The 13,508-nt window shown below is 38.4% G+C and overlaps 1 protein-coding gene across 1 annotated transcript; it reads left to right on the plus strand.

The window, feature by feature from the left end:
* Positions 1-817: 817 nt before the first annotated feature.
* On the plus strand, positions 818-13,102 carry LOC133534853 (retinoid-inducible serine carboxypeptidase-like). The gene is made up of 10 exons (XM_061874149.1): positions 818-936; positions 1,017-1,163; positions 3,422-3,498; positions 3,687-3,786; positions 3,859-3,989; positions 4,812-5,127; positions 7,522-7,719; positions 8,068-8,145; positions 11,241-11,395; positions 12,962-13,102. Exons 1-10 carry the CDS (start codon positions 879-881, stop codon positions 13,022-13,024), a joined length of 1,323 nt encoding a protein of 440 aa, XP_061730133.1. The 5' UTR covers positions 818-878; the 3' UTR covers positions 13,025-13,102.
* Positions 13,103-13,508: the final 406 nt, after the last annotated feature.

Here is a 13,508-nt window from a genome sequence, read left to right on the forward strand (position 1 = left end):
TGAAGCGATTATGACCTTTTTTTACTAATTTATTCATTAAAAGCCACTATTTTACTTTATATTGCTATTATTTACATTATTAGCCGGTAAGGCGTGCGAATTTCAAAACGGAGGTCGGGTTTCAAATCCCGGTTTCTATTAATACAATCATATAGTTAGAATTTTATAAGTGTTATAGGAAGAGTTCTTATGTGTCATGAGGATACCATAAAAATAAGTTTCTGGCAAAAATAAAACATTTTTGGTACAAGCTTTTGTCAGTGTCTGTACTTTTCTTACCACGGGCAACTAATACTCATCGAGACAATTCTAAAAACCCCAAACAAAATTAGGTTGCGTTGTTTCATCAGATCAGCTCGATGGTACCATAATATTGCATTGTCACCCGACTTACGCAATCAAATTCCGTATTAAAATGTCAGCTCAATCGGAAATCGAGAAGTGGGTCAAATTTAGCTTCCAAGATTCGACACTAACGTTTTTCGTAAAAAAAAAAAAACAATTCCTGAGCACAGGCAGTGTCAATTCTTAGGATTATTACTGAGCGGCTGCAAGACTCCTTTGTGAGCAGTGGCTAAATGCTGAGACAACGCTAGGAAAATGATGATGAACAGTCTTATATTAGGTAGGTATACAACTGAATAGGTACCTATAACAGATCTCTTCAAAACTATAGCATAATTAAACGAAGTCTTATGTATGATGTAAATAAATACCTAGTGCACTTATCATACGTATTAATTTAGGTCGAAATTATTTGATTTTGTAATATCTCTTTGATATAATTTATCAGTGATTAGCCATTTTCAAGTTTGATTAACAATAATCAAATATTATTTGATATAGCTAAGTAGCTACTTATTAGTCTCGCTAAAGTAATGGACATGTTGTCACACTGGTTGATTATTTCAGCATTGTTATGTTGTCTAGTAAATGGTATTAAAACGTGATCAATTCATTAACCTAGATGTGCGTGCGGATATATGAATGGATAATATAATATACATTATTTTCAGGTCAGTTCGGGCCGTTCAGGCAAGACTCAGGCTATGTCACTGTGAGACGGGGTGCTCATATGTTCTATTGGCTGTTTTACACGACCGCCGATGTCTCGAGCTACACTGACCGACCGCTGGTAGTGTGGCTTCAGGGAGGCCCTGGAGGCTCATCCACAGTGCCGGATTAAGACATTTTGGTGCCCTAAGCATTTCTAGACCATGGTGCCCCCTCATCAAGATTACATTGAATTTTATTGGTAAATTGAGTGACGTTTATTGCCGCATTACTGCTGAGAATAGAATTTTCAATGCGTCACATCATTTTATCACGGAAATTGACAGTATTGCAGCAGTATTGTTCCAAGAGTAGGTAAGGTCAAGTGTAAGCAAATTCGAAGACCGTGTTTTGCATAAGTCCGGAGGCCAAGCCAACCATTGTCCAAGTGTATGCGAAGACGTAAGACATAGGCCGTTCTCCGCAGGGTTTTGCAACCTCTAGAGCTTTCCTGCGAAGCTCATTCATGTGAGGCCGAGCTTCAGTAGAGGCTTAGCCATTGGCCATTGGTTCTTGTCAGAACCAGTACCAATGGCAACAAATGTCTTAAATAGCAAATTATTGTTTACGAAAACGGGACTTAATAGGGTACGGTTAAAAAATAACCTCTGACTAGACGTTTCAAGGACGGCGTTGTCCCCATGGTCTCGGAGAAGACTGTGTAAAGTCGACATCATTATTTTGACGTTGGAGGTAATTTTAGAACTTAATCAAACGCAATGAAGTCCCGTTTTTTTTAATAATAATGTGTCACAATTAGGCCAATACAATTAGATTTTATCGACTTAAAAATACGTGTAATCCAAGTTTGCTCCATTCCAGGAGGTGTGCATAAATGTTTCCTTATTTTCAGTTTTTTTGCTTGTACCTAAATCGAAAACGGTACGGCCGACGGAAAATCTGTTCTAATTACGAGTATTATTAAAATTGATATCTGAGGATCCGAAATGTAATTTAACTATGTTCTTACAATAAAATATATTGATTGATTGATTTAAGGTAAGTACCTTCGTAGTAAATTGTAAAAAAAGGTCGACATTTTTTATTTTTTAAAAAATCATGTTAATGATCCGAAAACGCTTTCTTAACAGTGTCTGATCCACCAAGTGCTATTGTAATTGATAATGGGTTCCTTCTACATCGAGTGGTTTGGCAATCCAAAGGAAAAAATTATCTCCTAAGGATCCCAAAATGTTTGCACACCTCCTGGGATAGAGCAAACTCGCATTACACGTATTTAGGATCAAATAAATGTATTAAAACAATTTCCAGCTTGCTGGGAATTAATTCCTCAAAACGCTATTTTAGGATCTAATTTAATTGGCCATTTAGGCCAACAGTGTTTTTAAAGGCAACTTCTAAGGCTGAATGCGCGGAGCGTTCGATCGGCGCTTACGGATGAGGCCAAAGGTCGAGCTGGAAGAAAACAAGGCTTGAATTTGACCAATGGCGAGGTATGAATAGCTGGACGTCCGGAGCAGGGATCGGAACCGGTTTTTTGCAAAAACATCGAAATAACCATATATTTCGGTTTATTTTATACTCTAAATGTAGGACTCAGTTGTGTTTTCAGATAACGACTTCGTATTATTAGATTGCCTAATTAGAAATGAAGTAATTAACAAAGAACGAAAAAATACCGTTTTCGTTCCCATACAAAAAATACCGGTTTCCGATCCCTGGTCCGGAGCCTCGGATCGCGGCGCGTTATCGTATAATACAACCAATGGCGAGGTGTGAGCAAGGCAGCTCAGCTGCGAAAGAGGACAGCATGGATTTGGATCCGTGGCCAAGCAAAAGTGAGGCAGTTTGCATAAAGTAGAAGGCCTGGCGTCGCATAAGACCTAACGCCGAACTGCAAAGGAGTGGCTTGAAATCAAACCTATGTAATCCTACTGCTCGGCCTTTGGCTTAACTCGAAAGCGCAACTTGATAAGATGCTTTTGTTTTTCGGCCTTTGCAGGGCCCTTTATTACACTTTGACAATTAGGTCGCAGGATCGCGGCTCTGCAGCACTCGGCCTGGCCGATACATCTGGTGTGTAAGAGAGCAAAATACGCTACAAAATCGGTAATCTACGTCGAGAAAATCGGGTGGCCACAAGCCCGACGGTAAAATTTTTTGGCCATGAACTTTGATGGCCTCCGCGTAAGGTTGGAGATGTGCTTACGTGTTCTCACTCTCTTACGACCCTTCGTTATTAGATGGGTACTTGCACACATATAAAAAAGTTTCGTGTACATAAGTACTACACTACGACTGCGATGCTGATGCAGCCTGCGCGTTTTTTTTTCCTACGATTTTGGTGCCCCCCTAGACGTGGTGCCCTAAGCAAGTGCTTATTTTGCTTAATGGTTAATCCGGCACTGCTCATCCACTGGCATCGGGAACTTCGAAATCTTAGGACCACTTGATTTATCACTGCAGGAGAGGAATTACACGTGGGTAAGCAGACAATTATATTGTCTAAAATCATTTAGGTAGGCACGAGTAAAATTATCGATTTTTAAATTTTTATTCATTTTATCGTGATCGAATAGGTAATTTTTACGATATAATTTTACTTCGTCGTTATAGACAAAGTGTGTTCATTGTTACTATAAACCGTGTTTTAATTGAGCTGTTAATTGCAGGTAAAGAATTTTAATGTTCTTTTCATTGACAATCCTGTAGGCACCGGTTACAGCTATGTTGACGATTGGAGTTTCCTCACGACAACTAATGATGAAATTGGTAAGGGCCTTCGGTCGATGCCGGTTAAATTAAAAAAGTTGAAGCCGTTTTAATTTCAATCTTGTTTTTCAGCTGTAGACTTTGTAAACCTAATGAAAGGTTTTTATGAGGCGCATTCCGAATTCGAGGGAGTACCGTTATACATTTATGGACAGTCGTATGGTGGGAAAATGGCAGTTGATATGGGCATTCGTATGCATGAGGTATGTATGTCGGCAGCCGATCGTAAGATCATGCAGATCGTGATATTCCTGTGTAATGTTTTGACGGTAGTCACATTAAACCAATAGATAGGTAGGATAGATTCATTAGGTTGCTTCAGATGCCCGAAGGGCAAACTGAACAGAAATAGGAGCCCCGTGTAGCGGGGTTCCCTTGACTCGACGAACGAGACAAAGATTTTCACGTTTCCCGATATGCCTAGTAAAACCCGATCGGCCTGATCTTACGGTCGGCCGCCGACATGTATAAAAATTGCAATAATAACCGAGCTATAGACCGGTTACAGACTAGCGTTTTATACGAGCGAAATGAAACGCACGTGTAAGTCCGCACCGCCGAAAGGACCGCCTCACGAGACCACCGCCAGACATGAGGCGCGGACAACTGGGAATGCTTCGTCTGCAGTGCCTATTTCCATCTGTTCCCGGCGGGGACAGGTGAGAATACACCAAAAATTCGCTAGTCTGAAGCCGCCCATAGTCCGTTTCTTTGCGAGATCCGGTCGAACTAGAAATGAGGAGCTACAAGCTTAGGCAGTTGTCAGACTTATGTAAGTGGCAGTGACAACGCGTTGTAAAAGGATGGCCCCTAACGAGACGTACTTACGATGCGATGATCTGGTCAAGATCGCAGGAAACTGGGAAGTAGACAGCACGGATGAGCGGATGTCATAAAAATCTTTGGACGTGTTTAGGCTTATATAATGATGACGATGATGGCAGTTACTAAGTGCCGCACTAGCTTATGATGTATAATGTCGTACATATATAATATACCTACACACACAACTGTATTTGTTTCAGGCAGAGCAGGCAGGAACAATTAGGTCCAATTTAAGAGGCATTGCGATGGGCAACGCATGGATTCACCCGGTAGACTTGACGCTCACTTGGGGTCCTTTGCTCCTGGCCGCAGGGTTGGTCGACGAGACCGGCTATCAGAACATACAGGAGGCCGCGAAGGAGACCGAGAGGCTATTCAACGAAGGCCTCTACGTGGAGTCCACGGCCGCGTGGGCTGCCACGCAAACACAGGTCTTCCGTGGGACCCACAATGTCGACTTCTACAATATACTGACCAAAACTCAAGGCTTCGGACCAGACACCAGGACTGATTATGGTACTATTAATATCTTAAACGTATTGTCAAGTTTTAAGCGTGGCGTGTATGACAGGATTGTCTTTGATTTAAATAAGTATGGTTCACGAGTTTTATTTGAAGAATAGTGTCTGAACATAGCTAATACATAAAAAAAACAGCCTATATACGTCCGACTGCTGGGCACAGGCCTCCTTTCATGTGCGAGAGGGCTCGGGCTATAGTCCCCACGCTAGCCCAATGCGGATTGGAGACTTTGCATACAACTTTGAATTCCTTCGCAGATGTATGCAGATTTCCTCACGATGTTTTCCTTCACCAAAAAGCAGTGGTAAATATCAAATAACATTTCGTATATAAGTTCCGAAAAACTCATTGGTACGAGCCAGGATTTGCACCCGCGACCTCCGGATTGAAAATTGAAAGCCGGACGCCATATCCACTCGGCCACCATCGCATACAGCTAATACATACAATACCTAAATCAAAATAACCGATTGAGAATAACTACTTATTGAGGCTTGCAGCGCGTTTATGAATAACGCCAATGCTTATTTATTAAGGGGGTCCCCAATGACCTTCGATCTGAATCCATTAGTTTGCTAATGTTTTTTGTAGCTTATCATACTAACAGCAACGGCTGTAAGTGTATATATTTACTTTAAATATATACACTTGTATGTATAGTGTCACATATTTACTTTAAAATTCACTGTCTTCGAGGTATTCGGCATCAGATTTGAACAATTTTAGGCCAAAAAACTGGTTTACTGGCCATAACTTTTGTGTTAATTAGTTTAAAATTAAAATCTCTCTAAAAGATTTCGTACATATAAAATCCTTAACCGCAACGCAATCGAGTAAAGGAAAAAGTGTATTTTTAGACAATGTTTAAAAAAGTATATAAATAAATAAGTGTTCATTTCTTTCAAAATCCGGCAGACCAGAATGAAGATAAAAGATTAAAGAGCCGATAGCCGTTTGTTTTATAATTCTATCTATGGTGTAAATGTAGGAGTAACAACTCAAAAACTAGTCAAAAATCGATGTGAACCGCGGGGAGCCCCTTAAGAGGAAAGTATACCACGTGAACGTCCATACAAAAGGAGAAAGCGTTTTTCCACACATTCTAAACATTTTCCATTCTCCATGATTTTTTAGTATGTTATTGACACAATGAAAAACTAGGTATATAGGTTTTCCTTTTTTTTTTAATTTGCTAAATAAAATATTTTTTTCTAGCGAAGCCTATAAACCTAGAATATATTATGCTGAAGCGATAAACATCAGATGAAGGTTTTATCAGTGGAAAACGTTTTCTCCCGAAATAGAATTTCGTAGAAAAATTACCGTTACTTCGTTAGATTCAAAAAGCTATTCTTCCCACTTAAAACATATTTATGACACATAATTGATGTGTATAAAACCGTTTTTATGTGATTAAGCGTGGGTAGGTTTTTGTTTGTTCATTTCATTTTTAATGTAAAATAAAATAAAAACACGTAGATATTTAGACCATTCAACATGCCTCATTTACGGTCGGAATCTTATTAAAATAATAATACGCAATAATTTAGTTCTCTGAAGAACGTACGGCGTACATTATGCATGATTAATTATAATACTTATTATTAATGTTACGGCTAACCGCGAATTAATTGCTAGTAATTTGAATATCAAACCCAGGTACATGTTGTTTTGGAACAGATTTTGTGGTGAATTTTCATTAATAATCCTTATACATAAACGTAAACAAGTAATTGTCTTAGTTGGTTTATCCCATAGACAATTATAATAATAAAATTAGGTCCGGAACACCATTGTTCCGTGATGGGAAAGACATATTTGTACCCGTGAATGGGTTCTAGCGGGTATCACATAACTTCAAATTTGTCTGAAAGAGACTCTGCGCTGTTGGCTTCATCCCCACGCATGCCTCCCAAAGGTCCGGAATCCCATGGTCCCGAGATATGGAAAGTCATACAAATAATAATAAAATTCTTCATTGCACACTACAAAAAAATCGTACATAAGTAGGAAAATATGTACCTAACTGTTATCGCTAAACAGCTATCTCTTCCAGACAACTTTTTCAGATAGTGAAATGGCGAACGCAAAATACCCTACAGTGTGTATACTAAATATTGAAATTGAATCTTCCCTGTAGTTAAATTACTTGCCTAGGTCATCTTGTTGTTCTTTTGTTACGTGAAGTCCGCAATATATGTATTAAGTACAGGTAGGTACCTATATATAATTCTGTTATATTATAATTATGTAGTTTCGTTTAGTTTAGTTAGTTTATAGGAAATATAGGAACAAAAGTGATATAACTCTAAATATTTCAGAGAATCACAATTACAACCTCATGAAAACTATCTAATGAAACTGTTGAATATATTTGCTGTCAACCAGAAATCGCAAGAGAACTCATGATCCGCGACATATCCTACTCCACAATGAGCCGCCAGGAGGAGTACAATCTGAACTACCTGATGAACGGGCCCGTGAAGGAGGCGCTCGGCATACCGGCCCATGTGCACTGGGGCTCGCTGTCCAACGCGGTGTTCGACCGGCTGCGGGGAGACTTCATGAAACCAGTCACCGAAGGAAGTTAGTTGTCATTCTATTTATTTTAACCAAAGTGGTAGTCTTTGGCCCACCTGACGCTTGCAACTCCCGGTTTTTGATTAATATCTAAAGCGTTATTCTGATTTCGAAATGTTTTGATTCAACCTTGACACGCTTGCTTCTCACGGACACCAATCAACGAGAGCGATCAGATTTTTAAATTAGAATACCGCTCCTAGCCTAGGTCGCTAAAAAGGCCGGAAATATATACCTAATATTTAACTTTTACTATATATCGTTTTTTTTTCTTTGCAGAAAGAAAGGTTGCACTTTTCAGAATCATGATAAATACGATATAAAAAAACTAAATGTAATTTATTTTGTTTTTAGTTGAAAAACTGTTAAATGAGACTGACATCATTGTCCAAAAGTATAACGGGAACCTCGATTTGATCTGCGATACTCCTGGTAAGTGTTGTTAAAATGCAATAGGTGGAATACAGTATCACACTACGAGGATTTTCTACCATCACATTTTCATTCCTTATGGCCGACTCATATTTTACCAGTTTTTTATGTTGCTATGCCACCTATAAGTAGATTAAGTACCCACCTACATTTATGTAGTTTGCGGTGTATTTGTTTGGTCAACCTTTACAACTGACACAACCAAAATACCGTACCTAATTAGTACCAATAGGTATAAGGTCAACATTTGAGTTATTTAATAACTATTATACCTATTACGGTTCTTGAAATCAGCCTGCTGATTTACGGACAGACGGACAAATAATAGAGGCTTCTTATTGCATACCTAGACTTCCGGCTGCACCCTTTGGGTACGGTAAGTACCTCTTAAATAAAACAAACGTGTCTTGTAGTTTTATAACTTTTAAAATTATCAAGTAGGAAAAATCACTCTGATTCGACTAAAAATAAAAAAGTGGCAGTGACATAATCGGACAGACAGACGGACATGACGAATCTATAAGGGTTCCGTTTTTTGCTATTTGGCTACGGAACCCTAAAAACCTTGAAATAAAACATCTTGAACAGATAAATGTAGGTACCACTGAAACTTTATCTCGAGAAGTTGAAGAGTTGAACATTAGCGAGTTATGAGTAGGTACTTAATCTACTTATACGGAAAATCATTACTTAAACAAAATTGCCGGCTTAACTTTAATTTGACAAAATGGACAAACACTTACTTAGGTGCTTAATTATGTTCTATGCAGCCTTCTTCTATTTGTTATATTAAACGTAGACGGATATGTGCTACTTATTAAGTGGTTAAATTATGTTTGTTTAATAATACTTGTGCTGCACAGTGCACATAATACCTATACATTATATAAAAACGATATGTACATTTTAAATTAAACAGGAACCTCGCACTCTTGTTGAAAGAAGCAAGAAATAACGAATGACTTAAACTAGGGCTAACGGAAAATTCTAGTATTTACGAGTACTTACGTATGTACATTTAATTCATACGGAACCTAGAATTCCACGGCAGATCCCAATCGAAACCATATAAGATTGAAATAAGCTCGATAGAAAAATAAACACGAAAATAAGTCTAATTTTCATTTACTAACCGACTTCAAGGTTTCAAAAGGAGGAGGTTCTTAATTTGGTTATATCTTTTTTTGAATGTTTGTTACTCCATAACCCCGTATCACTTCGTGATCGATTTTGAAAATTCTTCTTTTTATTGAAAGTATGTATACTTATACATTAACATTGGTCCCATTTATGTCAAAACTCAGTTCTGATGATGGGACCCATGAGGAATTGAGGGAACTCCTCAAATCTTAAAGTATCTATTTTTTTTGTATTTTCATCAACATATCAAGCTTTTACATTTAAAAAAGTGCCGTTAGATTAAGTTGAACTGCTGTTGAAGATCAGAACGGAACTTTTCAAAGATGCAAGGAATACATTTTATCTTCTATGAGGAATTGAGGGCACTCCTAAACTCTTATAAACATACTTGCAGCGATTTTTTTAGTTTTTGACTAAAACCCAAGCATTTGCATTTAAATAGTGCTATTTGGTGAAATGGAACTGCACGTGAAGACCGGAATGGAACTCCTCTACGACTAAAGATTTTTAAAAGTATCGAAGCTAATTATAATTGTTAGGAGACGCACTATGATTGTTAATACCTAGATGACATTTCAAAGTGTTTGTGAAGTCGGTTTTTTCTATTAAAGATAATTTTCAGTTTTATATCGTTACCCTAGTGATATAGCCGAGGGATCAGACGAGCAAATTTTAAACGAAAGTAAATTTTCGGAGTAATCGAGATAATAAGTAAAATCCCGCTCGATTGCTATATCTTCCGTCTCAAGTTTCGCGTGGTGCGTTATATAACTTATATATTATCTATATCCTTTTCACCACACTAGGCTCTCTTGATTGTTCAAAAACTGAAGAGAAAATTGCGTTTCATTCACATGTGTGCCTAAGTAATTTAGAATTGACTGGTATAAGTAATTGAAGAATGATATAGTATTTTATGCAACAGTTGTATAAGAAGGGTCAAAAAAGGCGAGTGGTGTGAGTTACAATGTGAGCCGGAGCCGAAGGCGTAGGCGAACATTGTAAAGGAATACGCCACGAGAATTTTTTTACCTACTTATACAACGTTGCATACAATATTTTTCCTACGAGTCAACAAAAATAAATCTTAATTTAGGTAAACAAATTACAGCAAAAGTATATAGCCAAGACGCGCGAGCATACCTTGTTACGCGCCCGGCCCGCCCCGGGCCGCGGCCGGCCGGTCGGCGACACCTCCTCGCAACTCATGAGGCCCTGGTACTTGCTACTTGCTAAATTAATTTTTTGGACAGTTTTTTCTCAATTTTGGCCACCGTAGCCTACGGAGACTAACAAGCAACGCTAAGCGGTCTTCGTAGTCTATGGGTGTTGCTATATTCGGGTGTGAAATGCGTGTTTCTGACTTATGAAGTAATTATTTTTACTATGCAACCAAATGAATATTTTGTAAGTTGGCATCAATGCACTTAGTTTAAAACTGTATTCGTTTTGGTTTTGTTAGGTTGGTAGCCATTAATCGCAGTAACGTTATAGCGTATAAAAGCACAAGAGCTTTTATGAGGAATAGACAATATAGACTTTTCTTGAAATCTTTTATGTATGTTCTTATATTCGTGTTAATGAATGCATAAATGACAGATAACAGTAGAGGAGTAGGAAAAATATTTAATAGCGTTCATTTGAATTTGATTATAAATAAATATTATATGTTAACGATGTATTAGGAGGGCTGACCCCGAATAGGAAAAAAGTGAGGGGATTTATTGATAATGTTAACGGCACCAATCATGGGACATTTAAGAGAAAATTTGGAGTATTTTTGATATTTCACCGGACCTGTAAAATGTCTACCGCTTTACGCTTTAAAAGTTCCATTATAGGGGTGTTTACTATAGGACATTCTTACATAAATTGACTAAGCCCCACAGTAAGGAGGTCAAGAAGGATTGTGTTATTATGTTTGATATTTTTCCTTTTAATTCTCAATCTCTTAGGGCAACTGCTGTGGATGGATCGCCTGCAATGGACCGGCGCCGAGGCCTACCGCAGCGCGCCCCGGCAGCCTATCTGGGAGAACAACCGTCTGGAGGGCTACTCCAAGTCCTATGGGAACCTGCGGTTCTTCTGGATAAACGTGGCTGGCCACAGTGTAAGTTAAAAACGTTTATAAGTTATGATTCGACATAAGTTATGGGCCGATTTTTGGTAGTGGATTTTTTTCATTAGATTTGGATGGTTTAAAGAGTTCCTCATTTTGGGCGGAATGAATACGAAATTAGATACAACTTTTCCCAACATAAATGTATGTATTTTTCGATGACTTACGAAAATACCATGTATTCGTAACTCAGAGGAAGTTCTTTAGAACATACTGTGAAATTGCGCTCATATTGTACAAAATTAGGGAACTCATCTATCCAACAAATTTTATAGAAATCTGACGAAAAAAAATTCGACAAGAAACTATGAATCGGCCCATATATGTCAAGAAAACTTCTATGGCGAGATGGTTTACAATTACAATGCCAAGGTATGCCGCAGCGTTGGACTTCCTGCCTGGTAAAATAACCGGCTGAAGGCCTACAGAATCTTGTTAGGGATAAATGTTGCTGGCAGTGTAAACATCTGAGCAGTGGATATACCAGTTAAAATTGAGCCGGCTATCGCAGCGCTCCCCGCCGGGAAAACAAACAGCTGGAGGCCTATTAAAAGCCCTACGGGAATTGGCGTCTCTTAAATAAACTTGGATGAACACAGTGTAAGCTGAACCGAAGCCGCATTCGAACTTTAAACTCTCAACTTGATTTATCAAATCAATTCTAAATTCAACCCGAGAAGTGGAACAACAATACACATGCACGATTGAGGTGCACTACAAGTGATGACAATGATGCGAGTCCATTGTGAGTCCCTTTTCTGGTTGGTTGAATGGTCCATATTTTCATAATATGATATAGAAACATCAGTTTCTCCCGTATAGTCGTATCGTAGCATAGCTAGTTGAGTAAGGCCCAATTTGACCCAACATTATTTGCTTAGCCCCAATATAATCTAATTTTCAAACTGAATTAAGATTCGACTACAGAATTCCACGAGGAATCGTCGGAACTCCACAAACCGGAGACAGAACGATATATCTTGAGTATTCCTTTACTCGTCTAAATCTGGTTCAATCGAAGGAAATCGGGTGCCATCAATTTATAATATAACTAGCGACCAGCCCCGGCTTTGCACGGGTTAAATAAAACCTTAACAAATTATACAGCTGAACCTTCCTCATTTCTTTCTTTTTTTTAATACTACGTCGGTGGCAAACAAGCATACGGCCCACCTGATGGTAAGCAGTCTCCGTAGCCTATGAACGCCTGCAACTCTCTGCCCCCCCCCCCCCCTCGTCGAGCTCTGGCAACCTTACTCACCGGCAGGAACACAACACTATGAGTAGGGTCTAGTGTTATTTGGCTGCGGTGTTATTTCCTCAAAAATCACTTTATTGATAGGTGAAAAGCGCACGAAAATCCGTTCAGAAGTTTTGAGTTTATCGCGAGCATACAAACATATAGACAGACAGACGCAGCGGGGAGTTTATTTTATAATATGTAGTGATAGGTAGGTACCTAAGTAGAGTCGTAAACAGACATGTGGGTATGGACTCAAGAAACGTATCAGACCTAAACATACAATGGGTGCACATTATTTATTTATCGTTTTCTAGGTTCCAAGAGATAACCCTACCGGATCAAATGCCTTTCTACGAGATATGACTTCATTTGGGTGAAGGTAAAATCGATACGAGTATAAGCAAATAATTATATACTTAAAACTTGTACAAATAAATACTTATAACATTTGTAAATATTCTGGTTTTATTCCCTAACAGATTTACTTACCTTTATAGTTTTATTACTATAGAGTTTTTTATACTCTACAACTACGAATATATTAAGGTCACATTGATGGAATGCTAATATTGATTGCTATGGCTAGGTTTATCCTAATCTATGAAGTTAAGGTATACTTCACGTGTCGAATGATGATCCCTATGACAGTTCCTCCAACTCGCTTTGGGATATATTTTAGGTGAATATATCCGTCTCGCTAACGGTAGCGGCTCCTAAGACTAGTGTGATAAGGACACCGCCAGGTTAGGCGAAAAATCCCTTTGATGAATGAAAGATCAGGTGAAAAATCTCAATCAACGATGTTTCGTACTCGACTGCTTCCTTGTTCAAAACTTAACCAAATGTAACGAAATTTCGAGA

The sequence above is a fragment of the Cydia pomonella genome, chromosome 2, assembly GCF_033807575.1.
Source record: "Cydia pomonella isolate Wapato2018A chromosome 2, ilCydPomo1, whole genome shotgun sequence".
Taxonomy (NCBI): domain Eukaryota; kingdom Metazoa; phylum Arthropoda; class Insecta; order Lepidoptera; family Tortricidae; genus Cydia; species Cydia pomonella.